Below are 22786 nucleotides of genomic sequence, written 5' to 3' on the forward strand. Positions count from 1 at the left end.
ATACATATAGATAGGTAGATAGAAAGATAGATAGGTAGATAGATATGTAGATAGAAAGATAGATAGGTAGATAAGTTTCTTTATTGGCCACACAGAGCTGCACATAGATAGATAGATAGATAGATAGATAGATAGATAGATAGATAGATAGATAGATAGATAGATAGATAGACAGACAGACAATCAGACAGACAGCCTGATAGAGACGTGAGGATCACTTTTCAAGTAGATGTTGTCAATTCTTTGTAATTTCATTACAAAACACTTTTCTTTTTTCTTTTCCGTTCTTTTTTCTTTCCATTCTATACCTATCAACGAGCTCAAAGATTTCCTAACAATGTAGAAATACCCCTAAGGATTAATAAACGAAAGAATTAAAAAAAGGCGATGAAGCTGAACTTCACGCATCTAAGTACACCAAAGGAAACATTTAATGAACACAGGATTCCATATATTAATACGCAGAATCCTGGGGTAGACATCTTTCACACCATAAAATCAAATCGACAATTTTACCACTGATTAGCAAAGATATGTAATGTAGCAAAGTATTTCGTGAAAAATCTGATTGATAAAAACACTTTACGAAACAGCAGACATCCACCAAAAAAATCTCAAAAAAACACCTCACAAGAGAAAAATTCACATAACAGAATGAATCACAATTTCTGCAAAAGAATGTGGAGATAGCACACGTGGAACTGGAAGGAAATTTACATTGACGAAACAAACAATTTCCTCTGACAACGTGCAATAATCTACAGATAACACATCCGATAAGAAGGATTGCGCAAGACTCCACTGAGCAAGTATTTAGAAATATGCAGTGAAAGAAAATTCAAAACATTTCCCTTTTACAAATGTCCAAGGGATTACCCAAAATTCCGAAAACCAAAAAGTTCTCTCCAAAATTAAATGTTTAAAAGAGAAGCAGAGGAATTACATTGTTTGTATTATTATTATTAATATTATTATTGAGTGAGCGAGCAGAGCATGCCATCAAAGTGACACTGGGGTAAAATATACGAAGCCCAGTATACCCATCATGACTACCCGTCTGATAAGGGTACACCAGGCACATGCATCACAACCATATGTGCGCGACAAGGTGATCTCATATCAAGATAAACAGCACATGACCTTGCAGGTGGAGCCCAGTTAGAATTTTCTTCAGATCGAGTAACCCATCCCGCTCAAAAGGTCCCTGAATAAGGGTTGTTTAAGGACGTTGAACCAAATCTGTGGTATTGAGCAGAATATTTGCTGTAGCCCATCTTTTATACCAAGACAAAACAATGTACATGATAACACTTCCAATCAGTTAAGATCAGAAGCCATGAGAGCCACTGCCTCGTACTGCATCAGGGCATTTATTATTATTATTATTATTATTATTATTATTGTTATTATTGTTATTATTTATTATTATTATTATTATTATTATTATTATTATTATTATTATTATTATTATTATAAGGCGGCGAGCTGGCAGAAACGTTAGCATGTCGGGCGAAATGCGTAGCCGTATTTCGTCTGTCGTTACGTTCCGAATTCAAATTCCGCCGAGGTCGACTTTGCCTTTCATCCTTTCGGGGTCGATAAATTACGTACCAGTTGCGTACTGGGGTCGATGTAATCGACTTAATCCCTTTGTCTGTCCTTGTTTGTCCCCTCTGTGTTTAGGACCTTGTGGGTAGTTAAGAAATCATTATTATTATTATTATTATTATTGTTGTTATTATTATTATTATCATTATTATCATTATTATTATTATTATTATTATTATTATTATTATTATTATTTTCTTTTGATAGTAATGGTGATGTATGAAGAGAAAACATTTATATGACAGTATTATTGTTGTTCATCTCAAAAAATGATCAGGACATATATTAAACATTGAGATTTTGACAACTCTTGTTCATATAGAACTTACATGTACCTGAGAAGACAATTTTTTACCACTGATTAGCAGACATATGTAATGTAGCTACTTGGCAAAGTAATTCGTGAAAAAGATCTCTTTTGAATTATCTTATTCAAACAAGCAAGAGAAGGAAAGTAATCCTACAGAAGGATGAAAGCTACTCAGAAAAATTATATTCAAGTAGGCCCTACTTTATCATAAATTTATATCCTATGGAATTGCTGCCAGCTAAATATACAATGTCCATACAAATCCTATTCAAGATGCTTGATAAAATGTACATAGAGAATAGACTGAATTATAAGCAGTACCAAATAATTTTTTTTTTATATTCTGACTTTATTTTCCTAATTTAGGAATATTTTACTAATATTTAATGTTTTTCATGCAAAACATGAAATTATACAGATTATGGGGCTTGAATATACAATTGTACAGGAATATACACGGTGTCGTGGTTTGATGTCGGTATATGGGTAACAATTAGTTAGTGGAGAATGCAACATGGTGAGCAGGAAATTGACCATGTGGAGGGCAGGAAATAGACCACGTGGCGAGTAGAAAATTGGTCAGGTTGTTCGGAGGCATGTTGGAAGGAGCGGCATGTGCAAGTATATTACTCTATATGTGGCTGTGTAGACGCGCTCATATTGTTTTGCATGCATGTGTGTACTGAAGCGAGCAGGCGGATCTGTACATGGACACGCACGTACACATCTGCATACACACACACATGCACACACAAACACATACTTATGCTAAGAGGAACACGCACACGCGTACACAAACACACATAAACGCGCATACGCACACATACACACACATACACGCATACACATGCACACATGCGTGTTCATTCATATGTACATATTTTCCCATGCACGTACGTCTGCATACCAGTGTGCACGCACACACGCATGCACGTTCACATGTGCATGCGCGCGCGCGTGCGTTAGTAGGCACGCGCAGAGCACGCGTTGGGGATTGGTAAGCGTTGGGAATTGGTAAGCATTGGTGATTAGTATGCGCTAGTGATTAGTATGCGTTGGTGTTTGGTAAATGTTCGGGATTGGTAATTGGTGTCCTGCTCATGCGTTTGGTTGGTAGCAGTGACCTAGGTGTAGGCGGTACATATTAGTAGCTGATGCTAAGGTGGTATATTCGAGTTGTCGTGAGTCAAAGACCGGAAATTCGCCAGAAGAGCATACCTGTGGTGGCAAGAATACAATAAATCGTATTTCTTGTTGATACATACTATGGGTTGTTGGAGGATATGTAGTTTTTCACGGAAGCAGAGCTGGCAGATAGGGCACCGGGTGAATATGGTGGTGGTGCTTTTTCGACAATAGTCCACTTGATGCAGAGTATTTCATCTCGGAGATCACGATGTCTCCAGAGAAAACAAGACAGGGAAGTAGGGTACTCTCGGTCCCTGGATCGGAATGAGTGCATATGCTGGGAATATCTTTCCTTGAATTCATTAGCTGTCATTCCCGTAAAGTGTCTAACAATGCCGTGGGATGGTGTAAGGGTGGCTTTGTATACTACGGGACTTGAGATGCAAGATCCTTCTAGAGGGCACATAGTGGGGTTTCAGAAGCTGTAGGTTGGGATTGTGGTAGAGTGAGCGATTCATTACGTCTGTTCATGCGTGCGATGTTAGATAGGATATAATCTAAGCAGAGTAGTTCACCTTGACATTATGGGGGTGTTAAAGAGTTTGTAATACTTATGACCTTTTGGGAAGTGATCCATAATTAGCGATAGGAAGCCCATAGTTACGTTGATGGAAACTTCTAGGTTTAAAGTGGGGTTACACCATATACTTTTCCTTCTCCTAATCCTTTTGTGGTTAGGAGAGGTGTTTGAGGATTATACACATACGTAAGCTTCTGAGTAAAACCTCTTCTAGTCAAAGTATCTTTGTAGTGGGGACGCCATTAAAGATGTCTCTATTGGCCGAGAGATTAGATAGTCGTTTACTAATGCGTGGAACCAGGCTTCTAATTAAAGCGTGTGCATGGTTTGCGCTCTTGTGGATGTATACTGTATCCACTCTAGGCTTCTTGTACGAGTAATACTTGAGCTACTCAGGCCTAAGTTTACGTCCAAGAAATCGACTAGAGTCAGATTGGTGGTAACCGTTATGGACAGCCGGAACTTACTGAATATTTTTATCAAATAACTTCCTGAACTTGTCTATGGTGTGGCCGTTCATATAGCTTGAGATAGCCAGGGCATCATGCCTATAGAGGGATCCAAGATGTATAACACAGTGAGGTTGGCCATTTCAGCCCCATCAACTCTCCTCATAGAGACGTCGAACAATAGATCACATTCTTTTGTCACCCAGAAGGAATCGTCGTTTGCCATAATTTCAGGTCACTCGGTGCCGACAACCGGATATACCACCTTAGCGCCCGCTGCTATTCTGCACCACCTGCACCAAGAACACCGCTACCAACCAAACCCCTGAGCAGGACCACCAATTACCAATCCACAACGTTTACCAACCTCCAACGCCCACCAATCCCCAACGCTTGATTTTCCTCATGTATACTCACACACGCGTGTGTGTGAATGCACTTATACACACGCATGCGTGCGTGCGCACACACTGGTATACATGCGTACGTGCATGTGAATATGCATATATACATATGAATGAATACGCATGTATGTGTGTATGCGTGTGTGTGTGTATGTGTGCGTATGCACGTGTATGTGTGTGCATGTGCGGGCGTGTGTTTTCCAAGCTCGTGTGTGTGTGTGTTTGTGCAGACGTGCACGTGCGCTCCCATGTACAAATCCGCATATTCGCATCAATACACACGCACACACATATTTATACATACACCCATATGCATCCATGTGTGTGTGTTTGTGTTTGCTCGTAGATATGCATGCTTTTATGTAAGTAATTATTCAAGTACCGCATATGCATGTGTGTACGTATATGTCTACTCATTTATATAACAATTATTTTATATTATATCGTTCAGATTCAGACGTGTTGTTATATTTCCTTTTGGGTATGTCAATATCTTCCTATTTATTATGAATTTGTTTGGATGAGTGCTATGGCCCTGATCTATTTCTGATCTGTGGGCATTAAATCTGTAAAATCATTAGTTCATCAGTAAAAGTGCTTTGCTGTATGTGTTCGAACTAGCTACGTTTTGAATTCAAAAGCATGACCTGCTGAGGTCATGCTTCCTTTCATCCACCCGGGATAGATAATTTAATGTATCCGTCCATCCGAGATAACTTAATGTACTGTTCTAATGGTTCGGATAATCCACTTCTCATATTATTGTGCCTTCTGACTAGATTGGAAAAACCAATTATTTAAGATTATTCCATACTACCAGTAAGGCTGATGTTATTCTTCTCATAATTACTGTTGTAGATGTAGTCTAGATCCGACCTCACCTGAAGTATGTGCATCACTTCCGTAATTTCTCTGCATGACAGACCATGCATACCTGTTTTAAAAAATTACTTGATTTTTGTCTATTTTTTTTTACATGTTCGTAAAAAAAATAACATTCATTTTATTTCTCGCGTGCCACCTCAGTTTTCCCTACCTTCCGAACTATGCTACGAATTGTTTATTTTGTAGAACATGACTGTGTTCTTGCATTGCTTCGCATACATTTCAACCACCATAGTAGCCACTGAATTGAGGATTAATTTATGTACTTCTCTTCGAAACCTTGTATTTCTTATCTAATAGCATTTTATAATTTAACACATTTCAATACAACGTATGTAATATTGCAGTACTTATCAACAATGCCAGTAAAAGTATAACAGGTATTGCACGAGATCAAGAAAATCTGCGCTGCAAAAGAGTCGGGAAATGGGAGCAAAACCAAATGTCTATTGTATTTAGAAGCGAAGTCATTCAAAAAGTTACATTCCTAGGCTAGTCCATGCCCTGTGTGAAGACGACGCCACTGTTGCATCTGAAGAGGATTTAAAAACCCGCATAATGAGGAGGAACATCCTGTTAAGTAATGAGGAATTACAGTACTGTACGGCGTATCATGAAAATGATTAACTCCAGCAATCTTTTGTCCTATTACAGTTACTACGATATTCTCTCATGCCAAGCACGCAGAAGCCTTTTGGCGATGAGACTTTAATTTATAGCAAGACGACATCTTAGCATGGTGTTGTAAGGGGCTACTTCGCGGGAATTTTGCCAAACCATTGGGTTGTACGGGAACGTTTGGTAGAATACTCTCCACGTTCACCGCACTTCACACCAAATGACGATTTTATGAGGTGAAATTTACAGTACAAACCGATAGCAGCCAAAGAATTGAGGAGAGCCAGTTAGTGAAAACATACACGACTGCAGAGTGAAGTGTCTTTTAGCGATTACTTTGCATCGCTTTGTCAGTGTGAAACAAAGTATTAATTAAACAAAGTATTAATTAAAAAATAATTTCCGTCTGTAGATTCTATTAGGTATCAAAAATTAAATGTAGAATAATAAGTAACGGGTTTATGATCATTTAATGTGTGTATAACTTTGTAGGATACACCGTATGCATAAATGTGTGTATCTGTCTCTCTGTCTGTCTGTTTGTGTTTGTGTGTGCGTGTGTGTGCATGTATGTATTTATACATACATGTATACATATATACATACGTATAGATAGATAGATAGATAGATAGAGAGATAGATAGAGAGATAGATAGATAGATAGATAGATAGATAGATAGATAGATAGATAGATAGATAGATAGATAGATAGATAGATAGATAAAGATACATTCATGTATAGTTGCACATAGTCTCTTCGTGGATATTGGTATGCAAGTATTGCTACTCATAATATTTACTGATTCACTAAAGTACAGAGAAGAAATATATTCTCTTGTGGCCACATATTTGAACTGCAATGAGTCAATAATAAACATCTATTTATGCTCTGCCATAATTACTTGTGCCAACTGACCAAGTAAATGTTTCGGGGAAAATCTTATATTTCGTCGCGAATATTCAACATCATCAGACAACAAAATTACTTAGAAATTGATGTATGAGACTGCTTCTGGTGATGACATTAGAATCGATTCCATTAGAAAAATTGTTCGTGCAAACAAGATAAATATCCGAAGATCAGAATGGCCTGAACATGTCATTTAATAACAAGTAGCGATTAATAAGAACACAACCAATTACTATGATAAATTAATCAATGTAAAGAGATCGAATAATGGTCGTCCAATGTTAGTTACATTAATCCGAAAGAATGTAATAGTTATATAAAGAAGACACGTGCATGTTACCAGGGCTTGAAAACCATACAGGCATTGCTTAATGTATGAGACATGTAGATCTATGCTATTAACTCTTGTCGTGACAAATTATACAAGGTGAACATGCGTTGAGGAAATGCCGGAAGACCAACTATCTTCGCTTAATAATTAAATCAGGGAATGGGAATGTTCAGTGCGATGACATAAGCAATAAATCAGTGGAGGGTATTTACGAGGGGGAGAAATTAATACATTGTGAATGTTTGAGTAGAGATATCACGCGACTAACCAGCTTTGTAGAGAAGAGGCTGTTGTTAGAGCACTATAAAGGAAAACGAAAGATACAACACGTCTGTAGCAAGGAGATTGCACTGCGCTATAGGGAGTGATTTTCAATTCAAAACATTGGAGTTCTGTCTTTGTGGATACGATCATGGATACTTGAATGTCAACAACGTGAAAGTAGTAATCCAGTTGAATCTCGTTTTAGTTTTGTCGTTAGTTCGTGCATGAATAATGTTCTATTAAAGAAATGTTAGGCCACATTTACGATAGAGTTTTAGCTAAGGTAAAGATCTTTGTCAGAAAAGATTATGAGTAATATCGACGAGAGGTCTAACAACTGAAGAGAATGCGTGGGGGTCATGTTATTTGCTGCTCTTGTTTTGGGACGGTGATTTCTTGTTTTGAGAACTGTTTTTTTACAGTAGTAGGTAACAATTTGAACATGATCCCTTCGAGGAAAATTTAGAGGTACGTGTTCATGCAGTCAGTCCAATTCCACCTGGGTGTCTAAGATATATATAGATAATTCTTAAGTTTAGAAAATGAGTAAAGCTGAAATGTTAGTATCATATATGTAGGATTGGACGTTCTCAGAAATAATAGCAAGTAAGTCGATGTATAACAAAACTGAACCAGGTGTCAACAACGTTTCATAGAGCTTGACCAGAGTGACCACCATATGCACTAGTTGAAATAGTATGAGCTGAGTGGAAGCTTACTTTCGATGATACATAAGGATGCATAGCACGCATGGTTGTGTTCTGAAGCTTCTCGTACCAATCAAATTCGAAAATGTGACGAATCTCAATGATATAACACTGATTGATTTCACTAAATGTTTAGAATGCATGATCCTAAATGTAATTGACATGGGCGAGTAAGTCTATAGTAGAATAAAACACATGTGTTCCTGAAGGAAAGAGTGAAATTCGAGGCGTTGGCTGAGATTGCTTTTAATGGATGTCTGCATCACGTATGAGATAGTGAAATTTGAGTGCGATTAGATGTCTGTACGTCCACTGGGGAGTGAATGAGCGAGCGAACAAACAAGCGAACGAGCGGGCGAACGAGCAGCCGACCGACCAAAAGGCCCACCGACCAACCGACCTACCGACCGACCGACCGACCGACTGACCGACTATCAGATTTAGCTTGCTGAAGAGATATATAGCGGAAGGGAAAGCAAACGATAAAGGGAGAGGCTGAAGAGGGCTTTTTTTCTTCGATAGTAACTAAAACTATTGGATGTAGTTTCCAAGGAGGATTAGCTTTCGATTTTTCCAATGCGCGAAGACCTATACAACAATATAGCCATTAATGTTCATTGTTTAATCATCATGTTAAAATCTTCAATGTAGTTCGCCTTTCATTTACAAACAAATAAAATTATGCAGATTGTAATCGTGCAATTAACCTAAGGTGTTTAAATAAATTACTTTTGTTAATAGCTTTCGTCTCTTTCCATCTTACTAGAGATAAAAAACATTATCGTTTCATGGTACGAAACATTTAATATCTCATTTATGTTTCATTTACAAACACGTCGGCCGAGTTCACGGCCTACTTTCTCTTCTGTGTATTATGTACTTCAGTTCTCGTGCGCTAGTAATTCCTGAATATTAATAATCTTTTCTATATGCTTTTATTTGAAAATCAATATTCTAATCTTGCATATATAAAGGAGAAAATTGACAAATACGGCGTATTTAATTTAACATCTCTATTTCTTTAGCAAGTAATCTAAATATGGAGATTGGCGCTTTATACTGAACTGGTTTATTCCTAATCCGTCGAATCGCGATATCATTGTATTCTTTTTATGATGTTAATTGATCAAGCAATAATACAGCACTTCGTTACTTAGCCTCTTATACAAAAGTCACTTTCCACAGAGGTCCCTGATACCTATTCACAATTCTGAGAAATTAGAGATAACGATAATGGGTTAATTATTATTATTACTTATGTATGATTGGGGTGAATATTAAGAATGTGGAAAAGAGGGTAATAAGAAACTTTAGTGCTAAAGCCATATAATTGCTATTCGAATGTCTTTACCGACACAACAATCCAACCTCTACACATGTCCATAATCGAAACCGGATTCACAACAGACTAATACCCAACAGATTGGAATGTGCCCAACAGATTCATAGAATACAGAGAGTTTAAATACTACTTATTAATTTTCATATATTTTACATCAGTGCGCTACTAACTAATGACAGAAATTCACAGCACAAGATGACATCAGGGGAAGTACTCCGTCGGTTACGATAACGAGGGTTCCGGTTGATCCGATCAACGGAACAGCCTGCTCGTGAAATTAACGTGTAAGTGGCTGAGCACTCCACAGACACGTGTACCCTTAACGCAGTTCTCGGGGATATTCAGCGTGACACAGAGAGTGACAAGGCCGGCCCTTTGAAATACAGGTACGACAGAAACGGGAAGTAAGAGTGAGAGAAAGTTGTGGTGAAAGAGTACAGCAGGGATCACCACCATCCCTGCCGGAGACTCGTGGAGCTTTAGGTGTTTTCGCTCAATAAACACTCACAACGCCCGGTCTGGGAATCGAAACCGCGATCCTACGAGCGCGAGTCCGCTGCTCTAACCACTGGGCCATCGCGCCTCCACAAGATGACATCAAACGACTCCACAACACAAAAGAAACTAGTTGTAACAAGTATTAAAATAGTCCTAATTAGGACTATTGTAACACTTGTACATAGGTACATGTGAAGGTTCACAAACATGAGGTAGTGGGTTAGATTCCCAGACCGAGCTGTGTGAGGTATTCTTGAGCCAGACATTTTATTTCATGTTGCTCCAGTTCACTGAGCTTTAGAAATGAGTTGCGACATCACTGGTACCAATCTGTATCGACATTTGCTTTTCCGTTAGATAATATCAGTGGCGTGAAGAGGGAGGGGAGGCTGGTATACAAGAGTAGCTGCTGGCCTTCCTCAATTTTGCCTGAACTTGTTCCTCGGAAGGAAACTTTCTAGTTGCAATCCTATGTTCATTCAATACCTATTTCTTTACTACCCACAAGGGGCTAAACACATAGAGGACAAACAAGGACGGACAAACGGATTAAGTCGATTATATCGACCCCAGTGCGTAACTGGTACTTAATTTATCGACCCCGAAAGGATGAAAGGCAAAGTCGACCTCGGCGGAATTTGAACTCAGAACATAACGGCAGACGAAATACGGTTACGCATTTCGCCAGGCGTGCTAACGTTTCTGCCAGCTCGTCGCCTTCATTCAATACCGAAGGGATCTCCACTTTTCACATTGGTATATGACTACAAGAATGCAAGTGTGTGTATGCTGTGCGTATTTGTTTCTTGTGTGTGAGTGAGTATGTAATATAAATTAACACCCATGCTTCAATGTAAGTTATTACCAGAAATACTCACACGCAAGACACAGGTTATATTATATCCATTGAGTAACAATGGATGCTGTTTAACTTATTCATTAATTTTAACCTCCAATCTATTTAATTCTCATTCTTACAACTTTATTGTAATATATATGAGATATAGTATAACGATATGTAAATATTGCTTAAAATCTCATTTCCTTATTGAGTATATGACCTATTTGAACTATAACATCCAAGAAAATTAACAAGTCGCGAGACATTTTCAGCCGAAGACTTCATGTGAAGAAACAAAGTTTCTTCTTATATTTCACTGGAATAGAATTTAGACATCGGGAAGAGATGTATCCATGAAAAAGCAATGCTCTTCTAACAGAAATTTATCTAAAGACAATTTCATATATATACATATATATATATATATACATATATATATATATATATATGTATATATGTATATGTATGTATATATATATATATATATATATATATATATATATGTATATGTATGTATATATATATATATATCGTCTGAGCTGTTGATGTATGTGTTATATATATATATATATATATATATATATATATATATATATATATATATGTATGTATATGTATATGTATATGTATGTATATATATATATATGTATATATATATGATGTATGTATGTATGTATGTATGTATGTATGTATGTATGTGTGTACGTATGTATGTATGTATGTATGTATGTATGTGTGTGTGTGTGTGGTGTGCGTTTGTGTTTGCGTGTCTTGTAGTGTATGCATGTATATGTGTATATTTAAAGCAAGCTGTACTTTACCAAAGAATCAATTAATAGTTGGATAAATATTACTGTTATATGTAATATCATAATGTCTTCCTGCAGCTATAGCAACAATATGTTACTATTTGTCTATAAGTTACATTATATTTTTATGGTAGTTTCATATTTACTGAGGCAGAAAATATCTCTGAACTGAAAAGTTTTTGTTTTCCCTCTTAATGAAATTACATTTAAAATGCTTTATAGACGTAGGCCACTTGCTTGTAAAATATTTTATCATTCTCAAATACCACTTTACTTGGAAACAAACATTTATTTAATTTATACAATCAATAATATTTGATTGCGTGTAATATTTATTTTCATTGTGAAAGTATGAAACGCACTTAAGTGGAAGAAAGTAAGTAGTGTCTAAATTTTTCCAGTTAATAAATAATAAAATTACACATGTGAGTTTCCAGGGAGCCAATTTTGCGATGGATTTTCGATTCCCAGTTGAGGAAATTTTTCTTCATTTACATTGTTATTTTCCATGAAAAATTCATGAATGTCGCAACACCTTTTTAACCACATATCTCATGATGGAGCAACTATACACCTACGTTTTGACGATGAACCAGAATTTCCTCAAAAAATCTATATTTATAGGTAGCTCAGATTTAAACACAAATACATAAAATCGAATACATACGACCTTTACTTAATATCGATTGCTAAGATATAACCGTCTATGATCTTTTTGCTGGAGGGATAACACAGAGGTAACAAAATAATATAAGCGATTTAATTATTTTGGATTTTCTTCAGCGTTCTTATCAGAAATAAGCAAGAGAATAAATACCCAATAAAAGAAACTTACAGGTTACCTCTCGGTGTTTTTTTTTCACATGCAAGACTAATGCCCTTCCCAAAGATACGAATAACACTCAAATTATTGACTTATATGATTCTATGCAAATATATTGTGCGTACTGAGTATTACTCTTTTACTTGTTTCAGTCATTTGACTGCGGCCATGCTGGAGCACCGCCTTTAATCGAGCAATTCGACCCCGGGACTTATTCTCTTGTAAGCCCAGTACTTATTCTATCGGTCTCTTTTGCCGAACCGGCTCAGTGGTTAGAGCGTCGAGCTTACGATCGTGAGGTTGTGAGCTCGAATCCCGGACCGGGCTGCGTGTTGTGTTCTTGAGCAAAGCACTTTATTTCACGTTGCTCCAGTTCACTCAGCTGTAGAAATGAGTTGCGACGTCACTGATGCCAAGCTATATCGACCTTTGTCTTTCCCTTGGATAACATCAGTGGCGTGGAGAGGAAAGGCTGGTATGCATGGGCGACTGCTGGTCTTCCATAAACAACTTTGCCCGGACTTGTGTCTAGGAGGGTAACTTTCTAGGTGCAATCCCATGGTCATTCATGACCGAAGGGGGTCTTTACCCTTTACATATATACGACGGGCTTCTTTCCGTTTCCGTCTACCAAATCCACTCACAAGGCTTTGGTCGGCCCGAGGCTATAGAAGAAGACACTTGCCCAAGGTGCTACGCAGTGGGACTGAACCCGGAACCATGTGGTTGGTAGAGAAGCTACTTACCACACAGTCACTTCTGAGCCTATTAGAGAAACAAATGTTTACCTTCACATAACCATTTCCAATCTACACTGGTCCTTATTTCCAGCAGGAAATATTTCCAATCCTATTGCGTATCAAGTTTTCATATGAATTATGCTTAGGAAATTCTGTCATGACAGCATATATGTGTTCGATATCATAACAAACTTCCAAATTGCCCTTAAAAATCGTTGATATTTTATGAAAACAAGTTCGTAATGACTTCATGGTTATATTTAGCATGGTGAATTAACTAAAGAAAAGGAAGCAGTTATTAAATTACACTAGAAATTACTAAGAGGTATCTTAGTATAAATTTTTCACAAACACTATTATTCGAAAAATCCCAAGAGCAATTTCTTAGCAAAATAATGTTATGGAGCAATGTTATGAAGCGTCACACGCAAGGCAGTGTATAACGAGTAAAATTAATCCAGCTGAGACTGAGATTTCTTTGTCATGACGCTTTCTCCTGACAACTTCCAGACAGTCTATTTGTACAGAACATTGATAGGATTTTTAATAGCATTAAAAATATGAGCTAAATTCTCTCTCCTTAATATAATTTGGAGAGAATGTATGTTTTTTTTTTTTTTAGAAAAATAGTACAAAGCTAAGAAAGTCTACCTCTTTTGAGGCCCGTTGTAACTAAAGAAATATAGAATTAATTTGAAAATAGAGTTCTATATTTCAGAGACGAGGAATTATGTACATTATTTACATTTGACGGATATTCGTATTCATCTTGTTTGTTAACACGGCGTTTCGGTTGATATACCCTCCAGCATTCATCAGGTATCTTGGGGAAATTTCGATCCTGGGTTCTCATTCGTAAGGTATTTTTCGAATATTATTATTATTATTATTATTATTATTATTATTATTATTGCTATTGTTGTTGTTGTTGTTCGGGTCACTGCCTAGAATCGAACTTGGAATCTTTCGGGTGAGTATAACGCGCTTTTAACCACTACGCCTATGCCCCAAGACAACCGACGAATGCTGGGAGGTATATTAGCCGAAACGTTGTGTTAACAACAAAAAAGATGAGGACAAATATCTGTAAAATGCATATAATGTAAATAATGTAATTTGAAGTTTCGATTTCCACAAACCATTTCTGCCTGGTAATTTCAAAGCATTTATGGAATTATTGAATATTATTTTCCTTATTTTATTAATTTTATTGAGTATTATTTTCTTTAATATTTTATGAGAAAATATCAGAGGAATAACAAATATGAAATAAACTTACTTCCAAATAGTCGCCCGCATTCAATCCATTCTTCAAAAGTGAGATGAAAATAACCACAACCGGTTCCATGTTTACATAATGTTACGGAACAATTTGATTCTACCTATAATTTAAAATATCAGTAGTATTTTAATGCACAGGTTGAATATATATTTATTCAAAAGTTTATTGTTACAATAAATATATTAAGACGGCGAGCTGGCGCAAACGTTAGCGATCCGGGTAAACTGCTGAGCAAGTAGCAGTTTAACACCGGGGTCGATTTAAGTGATTTACCCCTCCCTCGAAATTATTGGCCTTCTCCCATAATTTGAAACCGATATATGATGCATTCTCCCGGTTGGTGATAACTTAAATATTACAAGCTGTAACACCGCTTCTCGATCGTTGAATGGCTTTAGCTGTTTTATCTCAGACACACCCACTCCAGTCTGGCTACCGGTTCTCTCTTCGCTCGCGGTTCATATACTGTTATTGAGATTAGACATTCAGCCAAGGTAGTAGCCATTTATATTTCAATAATCTCAAAGCGACTTTCTATATCATGGAGCTGACAGTCCTCTTTTTACTAAAAGTACAAATAAATGTATACCCTTCCGATAGATAAAGCAATAGTATATTATATCATGTAATAAATGATTTCATTTAACATTTTCTTATGTTCAATATGATGGCACTAGAAATAAATGAGGCCCAGCCTCATTAAAATCTGTGTGCTGTAACAAAAGGATGCTTAACTACTAAATGTTCATTTAAAATAGAAAGAAACCGACTTGCAAGCTTTGCTGTTACAATACCGAGGAGGTATTTTCCTTCAGATTGCAGTGATAGATTTGAGTGTTACTATTAGTATGACATTCCCAAAAATAGGCGAAGCTAGGGTGTTTTGCTCTCAATATTCCCCATGACGAAAATTATCAATCTAATTTCCCTTACAGTGGATTCTTATATAACACAAATTTTGACGTATTTATTCGTTGAGAAATATTTAACTCTGCATAACAACAGGCAAATTTATTTTAATATGGGGTAGGAACACAGTTTGAATTCTACGAGCTATGGACTCCTACACAATTTTAATTGTTTCCAAAGGAATTTTTGTCCATTCTCCAGCTACAACTGTCTCCAGTTCTTGTAGTGATGTTGGCGGAGGATATCGGCTCATTACTTGCTTTTCTAAAATGTACTATAAATGTTCAAATATATTGAGGTCTGGGGACTGTGGAGGCCAGATAAGATGTTAAGTTCACTAGAATGTTCTTCCTACCATTCAGTAACAATTTTAACTGTATAAGGTAGTGCTGAAAGATTGTGTATTTCCCTCCGAGAACAGTTCTGCAAACATAGACTGAATTTGATCAGACAAAATTCTTAAATAATCTTGACTAAAATTCTACCATGAATGGAAACCAGTGGGCCATGTGTAACAGTTGTAAGAAGGCAGTATGGGTCAAATGATTCTTTTGGCTGTCTCCACGCGTATACTCGGCGTATACTCGATCACCGGTGGTCGGAAATAAGGTAAAGGATGACTCGTCCGAGAAAATAGCATTTTCCATTATTCTAGGGACCAATTCTGTAGGTTTTTACTCCACTCTAAACGCTTTGCAACGTTTGTTTTGAAAGTAGTGGCCTTCTGATTGCAGCCCTTCCGTGAAATCTGGCTTTGTGCAGCTCCGGGTGGCCATTTTTAGTGGAAACTGGTTCTCGAGGAAGCCATCAAGATCTGAAGTAATTTTGGGAGCTGTACTTTTGTGCTCCTTTCTGGCAATTCGTGTAAGAGTACGGCGGTTCCTTTCTGAAAGTTTTGGTTTTCTTCCGGAGTTTTGTTTCGACGAGGCGGTTTTTCCCTCTTTCTCAAAGGATGTCATTACTTACGAGACATTACTTATTGATACACCAAACATTTTGACTGTTTTCTTTATGCTAACGCCTGCCATATGAGTACCAACAATTTAACTTCTTTGAAAGTTCGATAGATCTGTCATTTTAATGAATTTTAATTACCTTTTTCTGATAATATCTGAAAAGAAACAGCAATTTTAGCAAAACACATTAAACAATACTAATATTAAATCAAAAACATAAGAATAAACAAGCTTTTGACGGTTTTATAGATATTTCAAAATTATGATACTGTGATGCTAGATTTTTCCATTACTTTGTTCAACCCCTGTATATATATATATATATATATATATATATATATATATATATATATATATATCTGTATGTATATATATATATATATATACTAAGCAATAAAGGGTTTAGCAACGAATTGCCTTACCACATACCGAATTTAGAAATAGCAGTCAAAGGGTTATAGCTATTTCTTCTACTAAAAAGGGAGATCTCAGTAAACAGCAATTGGAAGGCAGACACAAACAGGTAAGAGAGAATGAATTGACTGCAATCTATCATACATTTTAAAGTTTTTTGTATGATAGATTGCAGTCAATTCATTCTCTCTTACCTGTTTGTGTCTGCCTTCCAATTGCTGTTTTTACTGAGATCTCCCTTTTTAGTAGAAGAAATAGCTATAACCCTTTGACTGCTATTTCTAAATTCGGTATGTGGTAAGGCAATTCGTTGCTAAACCCTTTATTGCTTAGTATTACTTAAATTTTCCTCGAATGAGGCTTTTACATGCCGAAGACTACTTGGTGTAATTGATAATTATTCCAAATTAATTAATTTCACCCTTCATTATTACGGATAACTATATATATATATATATATATATATATATATATATATATATATATATAGAGAGAGAGAGAGAGAGAGAGAGAGAGAGAGAAAAGAGAGAGAGAGAGAATGTTTATACACATTTTTAAACATATAGATGTATGTATATATGCATGAAATGCGTGTCTGTATGCAAACATATTCATAGATGAAAAACAATCAATGTACCTTAAATACTGAAGATACATTCATTAAATACATTCACAGAAATTGCAGCTTAAACATTGATTTTTATAATGAAATCATGTTCAAAGAAAATAACAGCAGCAAGAAGCAACATATAGAAGTTTATTCCCATTAAGGAGACTTTATTTAGACCGTTGTTGATAATAAAATCGTATATCAGGTCCCGTGGAAGTCCAATGTCAGTTCTGTTATTGATCGCAATTTTCTTCTGGGAGATAATATTCAGGCGTACCTTTAGGCCTATCTAAATTCTGATGTTCATGAAATTTACCTGCAGCTAATTAACTCAACTTCATACACAACTATATTGTAATCACTGTAACATCGATGGCGTGTACACTCCCTCTGACCGCCTAAAACCTTTTTAATTATCTGAATTCGTAAGTGGTATACAATTACATTTCTCTAGAATTATCACTCAAGCAACGTTCCCACCACAACTTTCTTAATCAGAAACAAAATAGTAACTGCTTCCTATAATTTTTCCTATAATTGGCTGGGGGCTTCCTATAATTTTTCTATAATTGGCAGGGCTTCAAAGGTTATAAACACAGAGCATACGTTTACATCTACATAGTAAAAACATTTTACTGCTCAACAATCGTACAAAATTTATTAATATTAGAACTTGTCAAACTTTCATTTTGTGGCTCTTAGGTCTTCAGAATACATACAATTGTTCATCTTTGTGTAAAGCACTCATATCAAACGATAAAAAAAGCACTATGTGAGAATTGTTAGCATCTCATGGATAACAAACTAGAAACTTGGATATAGTAGATTCCCAAGAAGTCGGAACAATTAGGGTTTCCGAGACAACTTTCGCACGTTGCTACCAAGGGGAAGGGATCCTCTCAAAATGGAAGATTTAAGGTCCGAAAGAACATTAATTCTTCTATGGAGAAAATGGTATAACATAATACTGAATTTTTTTCCATTTTCTTCTTTTTCTTGTAGAATGGTACAAACATATATTAGAAACATGACTTAGGTATGGCGATATGATTATGAAAGCATATGATCTCAATACCACAACAGGTGAATTTTGGTAACACTTTTATTACTTGAGCATGAGACTAACCTGTACACAATACAATTTAAATGAAGTAATGTTAAGCTTGAACATGAAAATTTTTTCATATGGGTTTTAATCTTCAAAAATATTTCATACCGCATTGAACATCAGTTTCCCCATCAATAACTGTTTCAATGCTCACTCTCATAAAATCTAGAAGCCAGGTGTGAGCTATCATAGACCTAATATTTTCTTGTGAAGTAGACTTGTTTGGAATTGTCTGCACTATTTTCACTTCAACCCATATAGCAACATCTTAAAATGTGTAGAAATTTATCGTTTCTACATTTTCAGTTTTTTTTTCTGAAGAATTTGCTTTATGTACTGGCAGTAAATGTAAATATTAGAATATTACTTGCAAAGTTTTTAAAGTTAAAATCAGTAGGATACTGGCGTGCTAATATTTTCGCTTTCGTTTTCCTAGCTTTCATTCAAATCTTGCAGGATATTTCTGCAAGAAATCAAACTGTTCTTTCTACACTTAACATTGTAATACACAGTTATACCTGTAATCACACTAATAAAATAGGAAATAGATTTTTTAAACGATGCCTTTCCTTGGAAAACCTCGTACGTAAGCCATTTTCATCACATTGGCAACATGCGTTGGACCATCGTTGGAACCTGTCAAGCCACAATTCATAGAATTTTTGATTTCCATTTCGAAATCTTTCTCACTATATCAAACGATTCTACAGCTGTCTTGCATCTCTATCAAATTTTCAAAGAAACGTTCATTGTTAAGTGCATCTCTATTCAATTTGACATTTCTAGTTTTATTATTTTCACTCAAAAATATTTATTGTAGTTAATTCCTTATTATTTAGAGCCATTGAAGGACCGCTCGGTTGAATAAACTCTATTGGGTGCCAACGCTGTGTAATTAAATTTCAGCAATATTACCAACGATGAGACACAAACAAAGCAGTAAAGATATGCTAATGCTTCGTTTATTTTATAGATATTCTTGTTTGTTAAATTTTAAAGATTTTGTTAAAATTTAAAGATCTGGTAAGATGAGATGCAAAAGATTTGATGCTTCCAAGTTTGATTCTACACTAATCATAAGAATATGTTCTTGGATAACTGGTTCACTTCTAAAAGAACTTCTATGATGACTAAGAATACTCCATTGCGTCTATCACCGATTTAATGTAAATGTACACAAGGAAGTAAACCATCTGCCCCAGCCCTCAAAATGACAACAATCTCTATCATACACATCATACATTCATTATCTCACTGCTTAGTGTCAAAATATTACTTCTAATAAAGTTGAAATATTAAACGAAGGACCTTTCCAGCTTCTCTACAAGCTAGAGTGCTTTATTTTTGGCGTCTCTTTTTCTTTGAAGGAAATCACTATGGCAATTGCAGCGTGGAAGGTGTTTGTAAGCCATTTAAGAAACACACAAAAGCCGTTCGATTCACTTCAACATTTAAGTTTAATTTGTCAAAATATTTTCGGTCGCTATAAGACCGCGACCTGTTCACTGACAAGCGGTCTTATAGCGACGAAAATATTTCGACAAATTAAACTTAAATGTTGAAGTGAATCGAACGACTTTTGTGTGTTTCTTAAATGGCTTACAAACACCTTGCATGCTGCAACTGTTTTCGTTCCAGCACACACGATCTCATATCAAATCACTTGCTATGCGAGTACATCTCCGTAAATCACTATGAATATCGGCGAAAGAAATTTACTCATTCATGTTATCCCAAGAAAAGATTTATGGTACAGCCGCGAAATAATTCAGGGAATGTCGGATATAGATTAAAATTCCGGTAATAAGTGTTTTGATGTGTAAACTCTTCCTGTGAAGCTTTATGTGAAACCCCAGGTCTTGATTATATAACACTCAATTTAGAAGTACAAACATTGAAGAAGAACGTCTGAAATTGTTTTGAAATACTTTATTCAAATAATGTATGTTTGTTAAGTATTCAGCGTTTTTCATTTTTAGGCAACTTCAGTGAAAATAATTTCCTCCACACGCACACAAACACATATTTCCTTTCTTGATGTGCCTACAAGACTTGTTCACTCATTTTCTATATTTGTTGCTGTTGGTTGTGGTCGTTGTCGTAGAATGGGATTAAATATGGCTCGGTGCGTGGGTAAAGTAGAGCTGTTGAGGTTATAATATTCTGAAACCATTGTGACACATCTGAACCAATAAAGTTAATTTATTGTTCGTAATACGTTACATTTCTCTACCAATTTTTCCCTAACTTTCTCTCTGTATGTATTCATACATATTCATGTATGTGTGTATTTGTAAATGTATGAACATATGTACATATATCACGACTACATATATATATATATATATATATATATATATATATATATATAATATATATACAATTCTGTAAATAATAATAATGTTTTTTTATGAACTCAAAGCTTATAGCGATCATCGTGCAAATGATGAAAGAAAATAGTCTACTAATAGATCATATAAGACCTCGACAGAATAAAAAAAGCTTTCTCGTACACGTGTGACTCGAACAAACGTCGCTTCGTTAACGCGACTAAGCCCGTTACCGATTACACCTGAGAATCAGCCAGCTCCTTTCTGTCAAATTTAAGAACTATATTAGTTCGTAGTTGTTTTTGTAAACAAACTTTACGTACTTTCGGTGCGAATGGTTTTGTATATATGTATACTGCATATACACCTATTTTCGAAACATTGTTTACAAAATAATAGCTGATCATTTGCGAAGGAGCGTGACTCGGGCAACACAAACACACACACACGCATTGCATACATGTGTTTTCTACGCATACATGTTCGTGTGTGCGTGTGACTGAAGACATTCACACATAAATACATATATAACAACCCCTACGAAATCTTAAAATCTGTTCACACCCTCCCTTTCTCCCCCACCCCTCTCTCTCCCTGTCTTTACACCGTCGCTTGAAGTGGACTTAGCTCATATTTGCAATTGGCGTATTTCTTCGACTTGAAAAATGTTTAACAGTTATGGCACAATGTTATTTTTACTGGTATTCACTGCTGCCTTGGGAGAAAATAATTTGTCGAAAATACAGCTAGGATCGTAACGAATGTCCACCTAAAATTTGAGCGACATGCATCCTAATTTGTGAACGTGCATAATTTACATTCACGCACACACACACACACACACTCATCATGCCTTTATATATATACAGATATATATATATATATATATATATATATATACATATATATATATATATATATATATATATATATATATACATATATATATATATATATACATATATATATATATACATATATATATCATATATATACATATATATACATATATATATATATATACATATATATACATACATATATATATATATGTATATATATATATATACATATATACTTATACATATATACACACATATACACATACACATATATATACATACATATATATGTATAATTTATAGATATGAATTTTGTGTGTATATCGGCGTACATTTGTATTGCTGCGTTTGCATATATGTATGAATACGTGTATTAATCTGACTATGTGCGCATTTATGATTAGCTTTCCTTGGGAAAGTCACACCTGAGTTATCAAGAGATTTGTTGACAAGGAATATAGATTTATCAATGCTTTTTTTAGCAATGCTTCAGCGTTCAGATAATAGATAAGGTAAGATACATTGCATAATCGAGCGATGACGTCAAAATAGCTATAAACAGACACCCTACGTTCAGAATTGTTAAATCATTGATGTTGCATTAGTTGTTGTCGATGTTCTGGCTACTTGACCCCATTTTTATCTCCACTTGGCATTCCAAACATGTCGACCTCATACTTTTAAGGGAATTTATTACTATGCTTTCAAATATGACCTTGGAATAATAAAACTGCATCTGCGGTTTTACAGGATTTTATCTCTCCCTAAACACTCTCTTCACTAGATCTCTCACTCCCTACCTCTCTCCCTATGATATATACATCCATAAATATACATACACACATATACATTCACACATATATAAGTGTATGGTGCATTATATATGATTGCGTGTATACATACATGTATAAGTGGGTGCCTACGTATCTCTGCATCATTGTTAAATGCTTATTTATGAAAACAAGGTTACAACATACAGATTGACAGCATAAAGTAATAAAGACGTTTAGTACATCGAGAAGTTCAGTATGACATAGTATGTCCCTTGTAAGGCATGACGCGGCTCCTCTTTGTACAACTCCGATGTT

At 35.6% G+C, this 22786-nt stretch overlaps 1 protein-coding gene across 1 annotated transcript in view; it reads right to left on the bottom strand.

Moving 5' to 3' along the window:
- Positions 1-22786, bottom strand: part of LOC115219026 (lysozyme-like) — a 150634-nt gene that overhangs the window by 50461 nt on the left and 77387 nt on the right. The window contains exon 4 of the mRNA XM_029789071.2: positions 14527-14629. Within this exon, the coding sequence (XP_029644931.1) occupies positions 14527-14629 (103 nt within the window). The remainder of the gene's footprint in view (positions 1-14526; positions 14630-22786) is intronic.

This window comes from Octopus sinensis, linkage group LG1 (genome assembly GCF_006345805.1).
Source record: "Octopus sinensis linkage group LG1, ASM634580v1, whole genome shotgun sequence".
Taxonomy (NCBI): Eukaryota; Metazoa; Mollusca; class Cephalopoda; order Octopoda; family Octopodidae; genus Octopus; species Octopus sinensis.